The sequence below is a fragment of the Bison bison genome, unplaced genomic scaffold (assembly GCF_000754665.1).
Source record: "Bison bison bison isolate TAMUID 2011002044 unplaced genomic scaffold, Bison_UMD1.0 scf7180017864066, whole genome shotgun sequence".
In the NCBI taxonomy this organism is placed as follows: Eukaryota; Metazoa; Chordata; class Mammalia; order Artiodactyla; family Bovidae; genus Bison; species Bison bison.
The window spans coordinates 3,434,806-3,455,547 of record NW_011494638.1 but is presented as its reverse complement, the minus strand read 5'-3'; the positions used below and the strand labels follow the sequence as shown (position 1 = coordinate 3,455,547).

Genomic DNA, 20,742 nt, shown 5'->3' with positions numbered 1-20,742 from the left:
AAAATGTAGCTATTATGAGTCACATGCTTAATGCAGTTAATGCCTGTTGTTCAGACAGAATCATTTGGAGGTGAAATGTGAGTTACTGAGCTAATTCCTTCTGTAATTCTTTGGCTGAGTTTTAGGGACATATGTAACATCTTTTGGGGTAATATAAATATTTAAATACAAAGTTATAGAAAATAAGAGAAAGAAATCTATATTTAACCAAAGGTTATTAACCCCCAGTTATAATTTAGGGTGGATTATGGGAGAGACACCTGGGGCATTGCTAGTGTTAATAAGAATTTCCTAATTTGGTGCAAAAACAAGAATGTGTAGTATTTATTTCAGATCATTTTCTTCGATTTTACCAGTCTTTGTTTCATTTGCCAGAATCAGACTGCGGGGATTCTGTTATTCCAGTTTAAGCTAATAAAATTCAAGTAGGGTTAAACTAGATGCTGATTTAATTGGAGAATATTTGTGGGCCAGAGGTGTAGTCAGATTGAAGCCAGGAGCATTGTGGAAGAGTTCAAGTAGACATTTAAGAAATGATGCCACACACTGTTGATTGTTTTTCCATGAACTTCAGTACTTCAAAGCACATTATTCTAATTTTAATTTCCTTTTTGAACTTGGACATCCTAGAATTTTAGATTCACTTAAGCAGAATATTTTTCAGATGTATTTTTATCCATTGTTCTGTTTCCCAGGGAATTATTTCAGTAAAAGAAATGCTAAAAAAATAATTTTAAATAACATTTTGGACTGTGTTGAAAATAGTCTATATGCATCAGTTGTTAAGAATTTTTGTTCTCTTCCCTTAGCAGATATTTTTCTTGGTTGGTAAAATTTCCTGCTATCTGTTGCTTAGTTTTGTTTGTTTTTTCCCTTGCCCTGTCTTCTCCATCTCTATAGAGTTTCAGCTTCTTTTTTTTTCTTCTTATAAATTAGATTCTTGTGGCAGTAACCTTTTTGTTGGTGTAAGAACATTTCCCAGTCCCTCCATTTGACCCTCTCCTCCCCTAAGGAAGCAGAGTTGGTAGTTGTATAAAAGTTTGTGTTGTATGTGTTTTTTAAAAAGTCATGATTTTTAGATTTTGATGGAGCATGTGTGATCATGTTAAGTGATAATTAAACTAAGTATTTTTCAATTCTCTTTTTCCTTTTTATTCTTTATAATAAAGCTTTATACATCTTTTTTTCCCTGTTTATTCACAAAAGAAAGATGGTGGGAGAAGCTGTGGAAGATTCCTGAATGCATAAGGGGATGGGATGATCAGCTGAAACACCATGTTCCTAGCCAACTCACTTTCCAAGGTGGTGTGACTAAATCTGATCAGCTTTTCTAGAGCTGAGTGTTCCTAGTCACATTTACTATTTACTTAGTGCTTTAAAGATATCTATTGTAATCTGTGATACTCTGAACAGGTGTTCAAAATTGATCTTATGATAAAGCTGGCTAAGCTCTTTGCATGCCTTTGCACTGCTTGCATCTTGGACTGTGGGCCAAATTATGCTTTAAAAGAAGTTTGAAAATCAAAGGATCTCAGCTGTCATATGTATGGGTTAAAAAAGATGGAAGCATTAGATAAGAATGTGAATTTTTTCATTTGGGCCAGCCTGATCAGTTTACTTAGAATGCATAATGTAGGCAATAAGTTAACGTAGAATTGAAAATTTTAAAAATTTAGAAATGGTTTGTTTTTATATTTACCCATCTTAATTATGTCAGAAAGTCTGAATTAAGTACTTCAGCCATGATCATGAATGCCTTTATATTATGTGATGCTTTGTTAAAGTCTTCCTTTCTTTCTCTTTGTCCAAGAAATGTAAGCTCACAGCTGAGGCTATGACATCTTGGAAAAACTAGTGATCAAGAATAACCAGATAAACATGATGGGCATAAGGGTTTTGACCCAAAGATCTCTCAGTGACATCTTTGTCATTAACTATTAGGAATATAATATTGAATGAATATAATATAATATAATACTGAATGAATATTCAGTAGTACCTTCTGTCTTTGTGTTTACTGTTTAAGTTGAGAGTCAACCGAATTCTCTGTGATCCACTGTCTAACCTAAGTCAGCAGCTTTGCTGTGGCATGGATACCCTGTCTTCTGAAGAAGTGTTTTGCTTTTTTGAAGCATGAATGTTTGTGGTTTTTGGAGCTCTTTGTATCAAATTTATGTTCACATTTTATTCTTACTGGTAGTGCTTTTTTTTTCCTTCTCCCTGGCGTTTGGAAATTATTACTGAGACATCTAATCTGCCTCAGCATATAGTTTATTGATATATGGGACAATATTAAGAAATAATACATTTGAAAAAACTGAAGATGGTTTTTTCCAATGACTATGCTTCTAGTACTTGAGATTTCTTGTGATTTTTTTTTTTCTATTTGTTGTTCTTTATTGTTCTTTTCATAAAGGAGCAGCACAAGACTAGTGCTTAATATCGGAGATAGCTGTTGTGTCACTTCCTCATGCTGACATATTTACTAGAGGGTAAAATTAATAACCTTCTAGTAAGAGTGGCAGTCGAAGGGAAGGGCTCATCTGACTTCTGGAAGCCTGGGTTAAACTACAGTGCTTTGAACCTTGATTTGGGGCTCATAGGATGGAAATAAAACTAGGGGCTAGTACACTCAGGGAAACTTCTGGTAGTTATTGTCTTTTTTAAATCACAGGAACTGCTTGTATACTTCCCTCTGTTACTTAAACAGTTGAGCTTAAATTACCTCCATTTGAAATTGAAGAGAGAGAGTTGTTTTTTTTTTCACGTCTAGAAATAGCATTTATGGCGCTAATAGCAGTGAAACTTAATAGGCTGTGAGAATAATTGTTTTAATGGTATAAAGTATATGGGAGGTTAAAAAAAGAAAAAAGCCAAAACCAGACCCTCAGTGGCACACAATATAGTTAAAAAAAAGTCTTAGGTATCACAATTGAAATCTTTGGTTTTATGTTGATAAATTTGAAAATTTAAGATTTGTTTCTGTTGTGTTGTTTTTATTTTTGGCTGTCTTATGTAAAAAGGCACATATGGATGGCATTCTAAATCATATTTATCAGGAAAGCTTTCTAAAGTATTTATCTCCATTTTTTTTTAAACAGTATTTTCATCTCAGCCTAGCGACGACGAATCAAGCAGTGACGAAACCAGCCATCAGCCCAGTGCAACCTTTAGACGACGTCGTGCCAGGAAGAAGACTGTGTCTAGTTCAGAATCTGAAGAAAGGCTACTTGCTGAACAAGAGCCTGAACCCCCTCAGGAGCTATGTAAACGGCAGTTCAGTAGTGGTCTCAATAAATGTGTTATACTTGCTTTGGTGATTGCGATCAGCATGGGATTTGGACATTTCTATGGTAAGTATTTGAAAATTTGTTTTATATAAAGTGATGGTGAAGAGTGAGGCATTCTGGGAGCTGTTTTCAGTGTCATCCTTGAAATATATGACCTTAGAAAACATACTTGTTTGAGCCTTAGTTTTCTTGTGGAAATTGGGGTAGTGTTGCCTTACAAAGCTATTTGCACTTAAATGAAAACAGTATTTAAGAAATGTAAGGGCTGTTCATATATATATATTATTAGGAGGATTATTTAAGTTCCATTTGTAACTATTTGTTACATTTGAAATGAATGTCACAGTAATTGGTGCTCATTCTACCTTCAGGGTTCATGCAGGCATTATATTTTATGACTTGTTATTACTTCTGTGATTCACATGACTTAAGAATTCACTTGTATTATACTTTGCTCAGTGTTATTTACATTGGTTAATTAATCTTATTTACATTGGTTAATTATTTTCTTGATGCAAAGCCTTTGAAACTACCCTCGTGAAAGAGGAAGGGATGCCACGTGGTATTTTTCTTTTGGGAGCCTAACCATTGAATCTTATTTAAGTTGTATATTTGTACAAAGATAAGACTATTTGAGAACTGAACATTTGTACTTTTTGCTTTATTAAAATTTTGAAAAAGTTTAATCAAATGTCTTAGATCTTGCCAACTTCACAACTTGCAGTTTGCCTTATATTAACTACATTTAGGATTTTTGCCTATATAATACACAGTTTAGCTTTCTGAGTAATCTGGTTCCTTCCAGTAGTGTGTTCCTTAAGATTCAGGAATTACATGTACCCTGTGTTGATTCATAGAAAAGATGTATTATTCAGTATAGTGTGATATGAGAAGAAACTTAGTAAAGATAATCAATTCTTGTTTAAAGTGAGAGAAAAATAAATCTGTTTCTTGTCTTTAACTTTATATTAATAAAAAATAAGTATTTAGATGCCTGGTGGATGTCTGCTTGAATTTAATACTGGGACCTTTTAATTTGTATCTTCCCTTGAAGTTTGTTATAGTGAGATTTGACTTGAAATATATACTTAACTTGTTTATTATCTAGCTGGAGCAAATGTATGAACATTCTTTTGAGCATGGTTTTTTCCCATTGCAGGTAAACGTGGAGGTAACAAAGGAGAAGGTGTAATTTTAATCTTTTTTTATTACTAAAAAAAAATTGGACAGTGATTTAATGTTAATCCACATTGCATTAAAGCTCTGCAAAGTGCATGACCTTTAAGTATTTTGTAGAAAGATTAACTTAGGAGTGCTTTTAAAAACTGATAAATTATTGCCGTCTTATTTAAGAACTTTGTTACTTGTAAAATATACTTTATTAATTATATTGAAAATATTTTCCTGTAGTACTTCAGATTAGCTTTTCAGAATTGGAACAACCTTCATAATAATAGGTCTATACATTAATGAGACTGGCTCAGTGAACACAAAACTTAATCTGAATGAAAAGTTTTTCATGGTTACTTTTAAAGGATATCACAGGGTTTTTTTTGTTAATTGTGGCACTGATCTCAATACTTTGAGTTCTTTTGAGTTGATGTTAGAGCTAGCTTGAATTTCCCAGGCAGTGTGAAGTCAGTCATTGCATTCCATAATTAGTCATTTGCTTTATAATCATTTATCAAGAACACACTACTAAATCATTCAGAACATTCACCAACCTTGGCACCATGTAAATTTGGAGTGTCATATCTATGTTGGATGGAAGAGAGAACTATTTGGAAGGGCTGAGGATAGTAAAAGAATACTGTAGGTATCTGGTACTGCTTCAGGTCCTGAAAGTCCTTACAAATTTTTTGAAAATCACAATGAAGCACTTATCTTGTTCTTTCTTTTACCTGTAGACTGTTCATATTCTAAATTGACAGTGAAATTTAATTGATTTGTTTTCCTCATGGAGTTGCTTTAAGTATAGGCTGCCCTGCTTTTCAGCAAATAACATAACGATATAACTAGGTGCTAAGTTATGAAGCACAAACAAGAATCATAGCTCAGGCTATGACACTGAGTCAGTCATCCAAGAGGAGGTAGGATTTGAGTTGGGTCTGGACTTCCACACACTCTAATGTGGAAGGAAAGCAGAACATGCTAGCAGTGGAGAACCTGATAACCTGAAAGGAAACTTGATAAGTTTGGGAGCACTGAAAAGACTGGCAGGATTGTATAGCCAGGTATAGAATAGATGTTTAGAAATAATGGAATATCAGGTTGGAATATGTGGGATGCAACTATACTGTAAAACATCTTGGAATCTGAGCAGGAGAGTTTGATTTATAGTGACCCGAAGCAGTAATTTTAGAGGAAAAGTGAAAAAGATCGTGTGGGATAGTGTGGGAATAGTCAAGTAGAAGGTTTGGTAATTCAGGTATTTGGTGATCAGGGCCTTGACTGTTGTAGTGTAGGTGGGGATAGAGAGAAGGTTGGTGAAATAAGGAACATGGAATACCAGTAGAAAACATAACTTTGAGCCAGGGATACTTGAGATAGTGGTGGTTTACCTTTTAAATTCCAAGAAGTGTGTTAGCTTCTTTACTTTAGGTGGTGGGGGGAATTAGAGGGATGCATTTTTTGGTCAGTGATAAAGTTAATAGATGGTGAGCACAGTTTGGTTTACCTGGCCTGCTGCAGTCCATGGGGTTGCAAAGAGATACAACTGAGCAACTGAACTGAACTTTATTTTAGAGTGAATTAGGGCAGGTGCTGAAGTAGTTTTGTTTTGTTTTACTGAAGACACCCCAAAAATTGTGCCCGGCAGGCAGATGGATGTATTGGCTGGAAGCTCTGGTGAGACTGAGACGCTTTATCTGTAGAAAAGAAGCCTTACTGCAGTGGTAGCAAAAACCAACAGTGGGTTAATGTGATTAAGGTAGGCAGATTTGTGGACAGAACCAGAAAGCCGTACACCCTGGGTTGTAACACTTTATGGTTTACAGCTGAAGGTGTAGAAGGGAAAAAAAAGCTAATGGTGGGATTGATTGATAAGGGGCATGCTGATAGTCATCAAACATATGCTGCGTAATAGTACCACAAACTCAGATCTCAACACATAGTTTTAAGATATTTCCCAGTGGCCAAAGATCATTCTGTTAGCAGTTTTGGGGGGGAAAAAAAAAGCAATTTTCTGTTGCCTTGGAACTATAGATAAATTTATTTTAATATTTCAAAAGATCTGAGATTTTTCAGAATAATAGGGAAACATATTTGAAATTTTTTTTTTTGTATTTCTGTTTTTGTTCTTTTGAGAAGTGAATTCTGACAGAGTATCATAGCTGTTAACTGGTAATAGTTGTCTGTAATTTGGCAAAAGTTTTTAGTGATTTTCAAGATGTATTAAAGAAATAAGTTATTTTTTCAGAAATCAATAAACTATTCATTATTATATTCTTTCACTACAAAATTCTGTGATGTGATGCCACTCAGAGATGTAGTATTATGGTTGCCAGATGCATTTGGCCTTCTTTTTGATTTAATGTTTTTTCTCATGCATGAAGCATGTAGCAGCATGTGAACAGCATGTCTTGGCAAATTAACAGTTTGATTTTTAGGGTGAAAATATAGAGCATCCTGGTTAATTTATGATTCATGGGGGTAGGGATGGTGATATTCCCATACAGGCCTAACTAGTGCAGAGTTCTTCAAAGAGCTGGCTTTGAGAATGGTGGATAATCATAGTTAGCCAGTTGTTTTCCTTGCTATTCTTTTTAGGCTTATGCTATATCATTTAGGCAAAATATAGTGAGAAAAAAATTTTCATTTTTCTTTAGTGACTTATAACCTGTGACTAGACTGCATGATTTGTTCTTTTCTCTGTTGAAGTGGGGAATGCAACACTTTATGTACCTCAGAGAGCCCTTAAATACAACAAACTTGAGTGCTTTCAATATAATAAGACAGAAACATGACATAAATTATTTTGCTTGGTAGAGTAATATGGTCTGGCTTGTTTTAATCAAAAGAATAGTGAACTGCTTAAATATACCTGGTGTATGCTAAATATAATAAAAATTATATTAACCTATTTGGCCTGATTTATAAATTAGCATCCATCTGTTGCCATTTAATGAATGACACCATAAGATTTTACTTATTCTTTCTTTGTTTATATAATCAGAATTCTTTAAAACTGAAATATTTTGTAAAACTGTTGTATTTTGAAGAAAATGATCCTCTCTGGATCAAGCAGTTAAATAATATGCAAATTATGTGTTTCGTTGTATATTTTAAAATATTGGTAATTGTGACATTTATATATCTTCAATAAAAAAATTTTTATTTTTAGGCACAATTCAGATTCAGAAGCGTCAACAGTTAGTCAAAAAGATACATGAAGATGAACTGAATGATATGAAGGATTATCTTTCCCAGTGTCAACAGGAACAAGAGTCATTAATAGAATATAAGGTATGTACTAGTAACAAATTTATAAAATTGTGTCATCCAATAATTATTGTGCTGTTCAGATACAAGTACAGTGCAGATTAGTAAATCAATAATAGTATTGATAATTGTTGACTGAGTACTTGTGTGTCCTGGTCAGTGTTGTACCTTACATACAGCATTTCTTGCCACATCCCAGTGATTTAAGCAAGTATTGATATTAATTTTATTTTATAGATAGGAAAGAGATTCAAAAAAGCTAAATAACTTTCTCAAGTCTGGCAATCAACAAAGCTGAATTTAATTTTGTTTATCTGACTCCAAAGATTTTCTTCCTAATCACTATATTATAGTTAACATTATTTTAATTGATATTATATATAAAACATTATTAGGCGACTTCCCTGGTGGTCCGATGGTTAAGAATCCACTTTACAGCAAATCAATCAATGTAATACACCACATTAACAAGTTGAAAAATAAAAACCATATGATTATCTCAATAGATGCAGAGAAAGCCTTTGAATACCAAAACCTGACAAAGATGCCACAAAAAAAGAAAACTACAGGCCAATATCACTGATAAACATAGATGCAAAAATCCTTAACAAAATTCTAGCAATCAGAATCCAACAACACATTAAAAAGATCATACACCATGGTCAAGTGGGCTTTATCCCAGGGATGCAAGGATTCTTCAATATCCGCAAATCAATCAATGTAATACACCACATTAACAAGTTGAAAAATAAAAGAATCCACTTTACAATGCAAGGAACACCTATTCGATCCCTGGTCCGGGAAGATCCCACATGTTGCAGGGCAGCTGAGCGCGTGTGCCACAATTGCTGAAGCCTGCATGCCCTAGAGCCTGTGCTCTTCAACAAGAGAAGCCACTGCAATGAGAATCCCAAGCCCCACATTTAAGAGTAGCCCCTACGTGCTGCAACTAGAGAAAGCCCTCGTACAGCAGTGAAGACCCAGCATAGCCAAAAATAAATTTTAAAAAACCATTATTATTATTAACATTATTTTTATAGAGCCAAGCAAAACATTTCATTCAGTGAGAGAGAAAGAGGAGAATTTGTACTTTTCTCTAGGAGCTACCCTTGCTCGTGAGGAATAATCAGGCGGTCCTTTTTTCTGGTCTCATATCAGTTATGAAGACAGAGAAAGCATGCCATGAAAATACCTGAAATTCACCTAGGTCCAACAGGACTCTGCTTTCCATTCTGGGTTTATGAGGATTAGCAAAGTATTTCCTCTCTAGTTCTTGCTTTGGAAGGGTGTTGGGATTATAGTAAACTCAGGGTAGAAAGGTAAACTGTTCCTTTTTCCTTCCATTTCCCTAAATTACCTTCACAATGTAAATTTCCCTTCTTTATGTATATATTCTTTTTGTTTTATTTTTTTTATATACTCTTTATAGGGTTATGGTTGTATTTCTTTAGAAAACACAATCCCACTTAACATCTAAATTATATCTTTCAGGGATGGACTACTGAAGTTAATTGTAAATAGTGTAGTTTTCTCTGCCTTGAGCAGTGTGATAGTCATGTTAGACTCTGCGATCCCATGGACTGTAGGCTGCCAGGTTCCTCTGTCCATGGAATTCTCTAGGCAAGAATACTAGAGCTATGCCCTATTCCAGAAGGGCGTGGCAACCTCTTGAATTATAACCTCCTGAGTTGCCTTGAGCAGAGGATGTTACAGAAAGGAGCAGCCATTCTCTTCTTTACTATGACGGTTTCTGGTTGCATAGAATGATGTTGGCTCTAAGGAGACTCAGCCTGTATGGATCTTTACTGAATCAGTTCTTGCAAACCTCTTGTCTCCAGCTGCTAAATGTGGTTTGGAATTTGAAGATCTTCATGGAAGACCTGTCCAGGATCTGCTTTGCCACTTAATTCAAGATTTTAGAGTTTACTGGATACAGAATATTGTACCCTCTAGTCATCTGGTGGCACTCCCTGTGCTTGTGCATTTAAAAATAATACTGCATTAGTCTGTTGTACTCCATAGTTCACTTAAAAAATTATTGAAGTACGTTGATTTGCAGTATTAGTATCAAGAGTACAGCATAGTTGTTCCGTATTTTTTACAGATTATATTCCATTAAAAGTTATTATAGTGGCTATAATTCCCTGTTCTATACAATATATCCTTTATACAGAGCAGTAGTTTGTACCTCTTAATCCCATACCATAATGTGCCCCGCCCTTCCCTTTCCTCACTGGTAACCACTAATTTGTTTCCTATATCTGTGTTTCTGTTTTGCTTTTATATTTGTTTGTATTATTTTTTAGATTCCCCATATAAGTGATATCATACAGTATTTGTCCTTCTCTGACTTACTGCACTTAGCATAGTATTCTCCAGAGTCCACTTCTGTTGGATAAGTGAAACATGTTTTCTCTCACACAGGGAGAGCAGATGAAATGACTGTAAGGAAATTTTGATTTTTAATTTTTTCTTTGAAGATTAATGAGCCAGACAGTGAAATATCCATCTCAGATAGTTAATTTTTAAGTGGAAAATCTTGTCATTAAAAGGACTTTTTTTTTTGTCTCTGTCAGATATTTTTATGGTCTGACTGAAATGGATTAGTCATGGGACTTCCCTGGCAGCCCAGTGGTTAAGACTTCACACTTCCAATGCAGGGGGCACAAGTTTGATCCCTGTTTTGGGAATTAAGATCCTGTATGCCACATGGCATGGCCAAAAAAAGAAAGTCTTGGCAATTTCCTTGTGGTCTGGGAATTAGGACTCAATGCTTTCACGGCTGTGCACGTGGGTCAAAAAGTGAAAAACAAAATAATGAAGGTGTTTTTTTTTTTTTTTTTTTAAAGAGGGAACAGTCATAATGTTTGTAGTCAATTTTAAAGTTGAAATATCATTTTGCTGATTTATAAGAGATTTTAACTGACTAGATAGTGTTATAACCATTAATCTGTTTAAGCATAACCATTAATTTGTTTAATTTCTTGCTATTTTGATAAAAGTTTGTTACTAATACATGTATTGACAGGAAAATCAGGCCCTTCAAGGCTACCTAGCACTGCAGCAAAAGTTCTATAAACTTGATTGGACATAATTTCTCTCTCAGAAATAGTGCTGACTTCAGAGTTACATTGCTAATCTGGTCAGTCTCTTCAGAAACATTGAAATTGGAGAAATTAGTTGTAAGTGTTACCAAGATTTAGTCTGTTCTCTGAACTGTGGGAGAACTTATATGACTTACCTGAACTAAGGTGTTCATTTGCGTAGGACCAAGATCTTTCAAATAATACCGAGATTATTGAAAATTTTTTCCTTTAGAGAGTGCCATGAGTATATAACGGACTTTTGAAGCCTAAAGTCATCTAATATAATTTTACTTTTTATAAGATAATCTCCATCACTCAAGGATCAGAGAACCTTTAGTCCTTCCTAAATTCTCTCTAGGAGCCTTCCCAGTACAGATTGTGGAGTCCTGTAGTTAAAAGGTAGAAGGCAGTCTTCTTCCAGCATGCTTTGTTTTTATTTTCATGTAGCTGTTTGCTATGCATTTTCTTGCATATGAACCTTTTATTTTCCAATTTTCATGTATTGAAAATACTACATAAAGGATAGTCTCTATGGAGATAGACACTAAACATTTATGGAGTATTTGTTATACCATTAAGATTTAAATTCATCTTTGATATTTTACTTGATATTTTTCTTTCTTATCTTTCAAAAAAATTTAGTCATTGAAGGAAAACCTTGCAAGGTGTTGGACCCATACTGAAGCAGAGAAGATGTCCTTTGAAACTCAGAAAAAGAACCTTGATACAGAAAATCAGTATCTAAGAACATCTCTGGAGAAGGAAGAAAAAGCTTTGTCTTCATTACAGGAAGAGTTAAGGAAATTAAGAGAACAGATTAGGATATTAGAAGATAAAGGGACAAGCGCTGAATTAGTTACAGAAAATCAGAAACTTAAGCAGCATTTGGAAGAAGAAAAGCTGAAAACACACAGTTTCCTTAATCAAAGGGAGACTCTGTTGGCAGAAGCAAAGATGCTCAGGAAAGAACTGGAAAGAGAACGACTAATAACCATGGCTTTAAGGGTAGAACTCCAACAGCTAAGCTCCAGCCACTCGTATGGCAACCCAGACTCGCCCAGTGTAGTGACTGAGAAAAAGGAAATAGAAATGTTACGGGAAAGACTGACTGAGCTGGAGCGCAAGCTAACCTTTGAGCAACAGCGTTCTGATTTGTGGGAAAGACTGTATGTTGAAGCAAAAGATCAAAATGAGAAACAAGAAACTGATGGAAAAAAGAAAGGGAACAGAGGAAACCACAGAGCTAAAAATAAATCAAAGGAAACATTTTTGGGTTCTGTTAAGGAAACATTTGATGCAATGAAGAATTCTACTAAGGAGTTTGTGAGGCATCATAAAGAAAAAATTAAACAGGCTAAAGAAGCTGTAAAAGAAAATCTGAAAAAATTCTCAGATTCAGTTAAATCCACTTTCAGGCATTTCAAAGATACCACCAAGAATATCTTTGATGAAAAAGGCAATAAAAGATTTGGCGCTACAAAAGAAACCGCAGCTAAAAAACCGACAACATTTAGTGAATATTTCCATCCACAGTATAAGGCACGTACACAAAACCAGAATAGTAGAGGCCCTACTATGCAGAGAGAGGGAAGGAAAGAAAAGCCTCATTTTGAAGAATTTGGAAAAAATACAAATTCACAGAAATGCAGTGCTGAGCATGACTGTGGTGGAAATTATAATTCTTTCAGAAAGGCTTGTTCTGGTGTATTTGAATGTGCTCAACAGGAGTCTATTAACCTTTTTAATGTTAAAATGTTGAATCCTGTAAGGATAGATGAATTTAGACAGTTAATTGAAGGGTATTTATTAGAAAAACTGGATAGTTTTCATCATTGGAAAGAACTTGATCACTTCATCAATAAGTTTTTCCTAAATGGTGTCTTTATACATGATCAGAAGCTCTTCACTGACTTTGTTAATGATGTTAAAGATTATCTTAAAGACATGAAAGAATATCAAGTAGATAATGATGGCGTATTTGAGAAGTTGGATGGATATATATATAGACACTTCTTTGGTCACACCTTTTCCCCTCCATATGGACCCAGGTCGGTTTACATAGCACCATGTTATTATAATAGTTTTTAACATTTGTAGATTGAATAGCATTTTTATAATTTGATAAGTTTTTTAGAATGCTACTACAGTTGACCCTTAAACAACATGGGGGGTTAGTCTGCATATGACCTATGGTCAGCCCTCTGTATCAGCATTTCTGCATCTGAGGATTCAACCAGCCACAGACCATGTAGTACTGAAGTATTTACTATTGAAAGATATCCAGGTATAAATAGACCCAAGCAGTGCAAACCCACATTGTTCAAGGGTCAGCTGTATTTGTTGTAAAAGTACTTTTTGTAAACAAAAGTACTATTTGTAAAAGTATTTTATTGCCTTGGAATTCAGGATAAATTGAAAGATTAAATTTTAAGTTAAAATCTATTACAAACTGAAAATTTCATAAAATCAGTTTGACTTGAGCAAATGGTTTAATTTCTACCTTAAAAAATCTGAGGATATAAAATTCTATTTTAGCCTATTTCATTTTTTTCATTATACTTTATATGAAAAGATAATCACCTTAAGTTATTTCCTTAATCTTTTATTTACTCACTCACTCTGGGAAGCTAGGAGTGAAAAATACAAATTTCACTTTGAAATCAGAGTAACAATTCAAGTGTCCCACTTGCTTTGTCTATTCTACTTACCAACTAAATTATGATATTTAATACATTTATTATAGAATTATTATTGGTAGAGGCATGATCAAAGGGATAAACTTTGCAAGCCACAAGTTCTCATGCGTGTGCTTTATATATAACCTTTAAAAATAACATTGTATTATCCATTGCTTACCAGCTTTCTATTCTGTAACACAAAACTCTCCTAATCTTTGAATGTTAGCTTTATTTTTTAACCTTTGAGATATTTTTCTCTATATAGCTTTTTGAATACATGTAATGTGTCAATAAAATAATGAGACTGATTTTGGTGTCTTTAGTCATTAAATACATATCTAGAGCAAAGTACTGTGAGGCTGTCCTGAGGAAAGAAATGAAAAATTCTTGCTGTCAAGGAGCTCAGAAGCTTTTGGAGAATTAGGTCAATACAAGAAATGCAGTGGAGATGTGGAGGCATATTATATGCTGGCCTCAGTCAACAGATGTTTGGGAAGGCTTCATAATAAGATGGCCTTTGAGCTGAACTTCTTTTTAACTGGTTTTTGAAGAAGTAGTGAAAACTTGCCTGCAGCAGATGGAGTACATTGCACTCAAAGGGAACTTCATTTGCCCTGATTTGGAGATGTGAAGACATGCTGTGTTAAGGAGACAAGGTAGAGGTGGGGGGTGAACAGAAGAAAAGATTCAGATCATGAAGAACTTTTATGCTGGAGGACTTGTTTTATTGCATTTTGGGTCACTGGCAGCAGCCTGAAGGGTTTATTGGAAAGAGTGAAGCTAGATGCTGAAAAGTGGTTTTTGAAATGATACAGACATGAGCTGATGAGTATCTGAACTAGGGCAGTAGCAGGAATAGAAAGGAGGGGACAGATTTGAACGGTATATAGTAAGTAAAATCGGTGCTATTTCTTGTGAAATAGAAGTAGAAAGTAACAATGCCTTTTGAGATTTCTGGGTTGGGTCACTAGTTATATAGTTATATATATATGTCTATAGTTATAGGTGTGTGTGTATATATATGTATATTATATATATAACTGTCTAGTCATATATGGACATTAGCTACACTAAGGAATACCAGGGCTTGGGTGAGGGGGATTGAAAATGAGAATTGTGGTTGGTATTTATTGACATAAGTAGGGAGAATTTGTTGGCCATTAGTTATGTGACTCTGTCTCTAGTCCAGACTCTGTATATGTAGATAGTCTAGGCTGGAGGTGTTTATCAGACTCCTGAAGAACACCAACATCTAAGGGATTGTAGAGAAAGAAGGCTGAGAATGAATGATGGGCAGAGAGTGGCATTGTGAAAATCGAAAATCATCTCAAGTAAAAGGAATAATGTTACATGCTGCCCCCCCGCCCCCCAAAAAAAGAATGGATGTCTTGGTTGGGAATTGGATGGCCATGGAGTGTTTTGTTGAAGTAGTGACAAAGGTGTGATTATGGAGATCAAGAACTACATGTAGATATTGTTTATAAGCCTTAGCTGTTAGAGCATGCATGCGCATGCAGAAAAGAGGGAGGGAGGGAGGAACTCTGTTGGAACTGTGTATGTATCCCTGCTGAGGGAGGAAGCCACTTGGGGAGGGGGAATTAATTTTAATAGGAAAGGAGAAAAAATAATGGAAACACATCTCATTATTTTATTGTCACATTTCTATTTATCTTTTGAGTGTTTCCCCTGTTTGCCAGCACAGTTATGTTTGTCCATTTTTTCTTTCTGTAGGATAAAAGTATAAACTCACTGAAATCTTTTTCATATGGTTATACTAGGATTATATACTTCAGATTCATTTACTATCCTTTTTCAGTGTTCAGATAATAGATTAATGGAGAAAAAACATTAAAATTGTTTCTTGTTTAAATAAATTTAACTCTAACCTGGATGAAAAATGTGTTTACTGCTTTCAGTCGACCAGATAAAAAGCAACGTATGGTAAATATTGAAAGCTCCAGGCATCGAAAACAAGAGCAGAAGCACCCTCAGCCACAACCTTATAAAAGGGAAGGTAAATGGCATAAATATGGTCGCACTAATGGAAGACACATGGCAAACCTTGAAATAGAATTGGGGCAGTTACCTTTTGATCCTAAATATTGACCTTCACAACTAAGTTAAATTAGAAAACTGTAACAGAAACTTGGATGCTTTCTTTACTGTTTGGTGTTGAAACTAAGATGAAATTATCAAGATAACAATGTCTTTTTATCATTTCTAAGTATAGTTTGATGATTTTATATTATTACTCAGAAGTATCAAGCAAAAGCTTACTAACTTGCATTTTCCTGTAGTTTAGTTTTGCTGAATTTTTTTTTTTTTTTTGGCACTGAAAATATTCAACTGTAGTTTTATTAAGGAAGCCAAGCATGCAACACATTTTGTGCATGAAATGAGACTTCCTTTCAGTGTATGAGCTTAAAGCAAGCTCAAATCATACATGACAAAGTGTAATTAACACTGATATTTGTGTTAAATTTCCAGTAGAGCTTGAAAAAAAAGTACATTGTGATGGAATTTCATCTTTAACATTTTATAACCTTACACTTGCTTCTTGTCTTTTTGTGGGTTCAAGAGCCCGTTGATTTGTGAAGAATTTGCTGCCTTCTTATGAACTTGCTGACTTGTTCTCTTGTGAAATTTCTTGCACATCTGAATACTGTGGAAGAAACAATAAAACTACACCATGAGGAAAACTAAAGGTCTTTATTTAAAATCTGGCATTGCATTAATATATGATTTTATATTGTGATTTTTTTCCCATACATTTCCTCAGTAGTGCTGTTTGGTAAAGCAGTTCATAGTGGTTTTGGCTAGTTCCATGAGTTTTACCCAGTATTTAGTAGCATCTTTCAGCAACATCTGAATATTTCTGCTCAGCAATCTCTATTTCTCTAAGATCTAAACATAGTTCAGAATTTCATCTTTGGTTGAGTTTCCCTTTTAACTTCCGTTCATAGACGTATATGTGACTTCCAGTTCGACTCTCCGGAAAGTGAGTGTGGAAGAAAACGGCAGTTCTCTCATAGTTGTTTGAAATTAGGAAAGGACTTATTTCCTAGAAGGAAATAAATGTTTTTAAGCAAATAAAAGCCACCTTTTGTTGAGTACTTTTCATGAATTTAAGAATGACCTATTTGTTCTTCTGCAACTTTTTTCTTAATAAAACAATGCAATTTCATAATAAAATAACTCATGGTAAGTAACACATATTCCTTGGTAGTTCTATAGAACTAGGGCTGATTTTGACCAGGGAAAAGACCAGTTAATAAAATATGTGTTGTAAGGGACCATTAAAAAAAGTGATATTGTAAATTTATCTGAGTGTTTGCTAAACCTGAGGTAAAATAAAATACCAAATTATACCTTTTTTCATATTCCCTTACCTCCTCCAAGACGCTGAAGATGATCAAGTGAGTAGGCAGTTGTGAATCATTTTGAAACTCCATATACAACCACTTTAAGGGATTTAGATAAAACATATCTGCTTCAACTAGATAATCAGTTTTTCCAGTCAGGTCTGGGGGACACTGGAGAAATCTCATTGGAAGTGGGTAGTGGACATGGCTATAAAAAGAAAGTTACCATTATAGTTACAAGAAGTTAAAAAAAATTGTGACAGTTTTCAAATTACACTTAAGATATATCATGTTTACATAACAAAATGTGAAATCTGAATCTAAACTGGGTTTCACTTAAGGTGAAGAGGCACATCTTTAATGCAGTTTTCTCAAAAAATGGAGACAAAGATTCTTATACAGTGTAGGTAGCATAACCTCAAGTCCAAAGTAAAGAGTGAAACTCCATGTGAAGGTGGGAAGTCAGTCCGCAGCTTGTGGGATTCAATACTCTCTAACATTAGTAGGTGTTCCAGGCACAGGGGCTTTGGGACCAGGTATGTTACTTGTTAATAAGAGAGTAATATCTGGCAAAGCAGAAAACTCGTCATGAACCCGAAAGGATAAAGAATTCTTTGTTCTTTTCCTCTTTCTGCTCTGAATTCTTAAACGACAAGTTTTTCCTATTTCTTTTGTTGTTCTTAAATATTTATATAAGTATGATTTAGTAAAAAGAACAACATAGGTTCATGGATCAAAATCCAAATAAGTAACAGTTTTACTGTGGCATTGGAAGATTAGAGTATATGTAGTCTGTGGGGTCGCACAGAGTCGGATACGACTGAAGCGACTTAGCAGCAGCAGCAGCAGCAGAAAAGGTGGATTTAGCAGTTACTTGGGACATGCAAAAAGCCATGTTTACAACTTTGCCTCAGAAAAATTAATACAAATATTTGATAGAGGTTTATTTTTATCTATGAAATGTGTACAAAGTAAATTTACACAGGATCTTAATATTTCATGACTTTTACAATTTTGAAGATGAAGGTCTTGCTTCAAGGGGAAAGCAGAAACAATTGAGAAAAGGCTGCCAGCCTTATATTTCAGAGGTAGGTATCATACTTTTGTGTGTGTGTGTGCGCATGCTCCATTGTGCATTGTTGGAAAAACCTAAGATGAGAACTAGGTGAACTATGCAAAGCCTAAGATACCAGTCACTACAACCATGTATGGGAGAGCATCATGGTACCTCTAGGATTCCTGTTCTCTGTGGAGTTACCACTACTGAGAATATGGGGAGAGTGAACATCCCTCTCTCAGCTCTAGTCTTTTTTATATAGACTAGATCCTATCTTCAAGTTAAAGGGCTGTTTGAGGTCTTGCATCCATCTAACTGGCTTTTGCTGGACAATCCCAATTTTCCAAAAAAGCCTATTAATGATTGGCATTAATGATTGAGTTAAGCAGAGTATTCCAAAAGTGTTCAATTACTGTAAAATGATACCAACTTTGATACTGACTGAATGTGCACATGGAAAATTAACTTCAGATTAACTCTAGACAGGTAAAGAATTTTCTAAAGGAAAGCTGTTTTTTTTTTGTCCTTTTATCCTTATTAGGCAATTGATGTATATAGCTCCCTGAAATACAAGCTTAGTGTCCATGATGTATTTTTAAATGCCCTGCATAATTAAGGCACTTTCACTGTTATTTCCCAGACACACTTAATCCAAGCATTAGAATATCATCTAATTGAATTCCCTAACTTTTACAGGCAAGACAGCTGATATCTAAAGAAAGTAAAAACACTGGTTTAAGACCAGGACAGCAGTCCCCATCAGTAAATCTGGACTTGAATCCTGTGTTCTGAGATCATTTACAAATTATGTAAATATAAGATGTATCACAAAGGTTTGTATTAAGATCAATGATACCTGAGTTTTTTTTTTTTTTTACGAAGAGTACCTTTTAAAGGTAGTATAAAATGCTGTATAAGTTTATTTGGTCAGAGTATTTAAATGTAAGTTGTTTTGAATATTAAAGTATATTTAAAAGTGGTATATGATTTTCATTGACATAAACAGGAGTTTCAAATGCCTTATAATCATTTGACCAATTAATTTAAATTCAGGAATCTGAAAGGAGTTTTAAAGTAGTTTTTATAGTCATAGCATTTAGTGAACAACTTTTATTACCTGTAATAAGGGGTAGAATGACAAGGCATCATCATAAGTACTGAAGCTGAAGATACATTTGTATTGTTGTAAGAGAGTTCTTGAATATTAGTCATGACATCAAGAGTACCTCGTTGATGAACTAAACCAGTATAGAGGGCAAGGAGCATATTTGATAAGAACAGAAAACTTAGAGCTGGTTTCTTCCATGTTTTCAAGTTGTTTAGCGAGTATCCTATATAAAGATAGACACATTGAATGGTAACACTGGTAATTTTTTTTCTTATAGCTAAGTGAATATTAATTGCAAATATAATCTTTAATGGAAGTGTACTACAAGCTGAAATGCTGTCATGGAAAAACATGTAATAAGCATTGGGTCATGTTTGTAATTTCTCTTGACTATTCACTGTCATTGTCCAGTATCATCCAGGTCTTGACCTTTTTCTAGAAAAAGGAATTGAAATATAGGGAATCCAGATTTGAATTCTAGCTTTGGCATTAGTTTCCCCATCCACAACAGTACCTTTTTCAAACAGGGGGAAATGTGTGTACAGCGCCAGTCCTGGTACATCGTTGATAAATATATAGACCTTGCTTTTATTCCATTTACTTCTCTCTTTTATCTCCCAAGCACTAGTGACAGATTGTGTACATACAAGTCTCAGTAATTCTGGAGGAAATTCAACTATGTATTATTCTTAGAAAAATATACCAGTAGGCTCCTGGGAGATTTTCAGTGGTCAGTTTGTGAGTGGTGGCATGGATCTGTTTCTGGAAGTAGATTTATGTTTGTTTGTTTCTTTCACTGTTGTGTTGGGCAATCTGGAGATGCTGAAAATTAAGAGGGTGTTAAGTGATGCCTCTGAGCATGGTCATTGGAGGGAGGGTACGGGAACCAGTTCTGTAACACTGGTTATCTGACTTTTGAAACAGCACAAGTGTGGTTTGGCTAAAAAGATTAGAATATGGAAAAACAAAGTGGCCTAATCAGAGACAAGCAGGTCTGCAACGGCCACTGTAGTAAAAACAGATTAAGCAAAAACCCAGCCCAGAACTGGAAACAGCTCAAATGACAAGTTCACTCTAAGAATTTCAGCATTATTAGACTAGTGACACCTTTCTTCTCCAGGTAAGGAAACTGAGGTACAAGGTTATACAGTTCACTAAGGATCAAAGCCAACATTCTGATCTAGAATTAAGGTGTTTTGGGTAGGATTGGGGAAAGTTCAAATTAGGCAAGACAAGTTACTGTAGATTGAAAAAAACAGCTGTAGTTATTTCTCTTCCTGTGTCTTGTCCCCACACTAGCCTGAAGTTTGTCCTCTTAATTTAGCTTGGCTTTGTGACTTGGTTTGACTAAAAGAATGTGGTAGAAGTGGCAGTGTGCCGGTTCCATGCTTGGGCCTCCCTTGGATCCCTGCCTACACCCAGCTTGTTCAGCACCAGATAGCCTGCTGGAGAATGAGAGCCCCCAACAGAGGTGAGGTACCCTGACCAATAGCCAGCTGAATCCCAAGTATGCGACAGCCCAGCCTAGTTCAGCAGAGCTGCCTACCTCCTCCGCAGCTGATTATATTTGCATAAGTGAGCTCAGTGGAGAACTACCCACCTGAGCTGTCAATTTGTAAATAATTGTAAGCCACTGAGTGTTGAGGTGACTTGTTACACTGCAATGGCCAATAGAATTGTCATGTATATATAAAATCAGGTTAATATGGGTCACATAAGAA

General features: G+C 34.9%; 2 protein-coding genes across 4 annotated transcripts in view; one reads left to right on the top strand and one right to left on the bottom strand.

The window, feature by feature from the left end:
* CCPG1 (cell cycle progression 1) overlaps positions 1–16,198 on the top strand; it is a 42,268-nt gene extending 26,070 nt beyond the window's left edge. The window contains exons 6-10 of one of the 3 annotated variants that reach the window (XM_010836773.1): positions 3,102–3,353; positions 4,450–4,461; positions 7,633–7,754; positions 11,459–12,864; positions 15,411–16,198. In XM_010836773.1, the coding sequence (XP_010835075.1) occupies positions 3,102–3,353; positions 4,450–4,461; positions 7,633–7,754; positions 11,459–12,864; positions 15,411–15,600 (1,982 nt within the window). In that variant the 3' untranslated portion in view covers positions 15,601–16,198. Of the gene's footprint in view, positions 1–3,101; positions 3,354–4,449; positions 4,477–7,632; positions 7,755–11,458; positions 12,865–15,410 lie in introns of all 3 variants that reach the window. The other 2 variants (XM_010836772.1, XM_010836775.1) reach the window with 2 other exon arrangements.
* PIGB (phosphatidylinositol glycan anchor biosynthesis, class B) overlaps positions 16,185–20,742 on the bottom strand; it is a 25,742-nt gene continuing 21,184 nt past the window's right edge. Inside the window, exons 10-12 of the mRNA XM_010836776.1 lie at positions 19,031–19,244; positions 16,884–17,064; positions 16,185–16,555 (exon numbers count right to left, since the gene is read on the bottom strand). Of these exons, the coding sequence (XP_010835078.1) occupies positions 16,418–16,555; positions 16,884–17,064; positions 19,031–19,244 (533 nt within the window). The 3' untranslated portion in view covers positions 16,185–16,417. The remainder of the gene's footprint in view (positions 16,556–16,883; positions 17,065–19,030; positions 19,245–20,742) is intronic.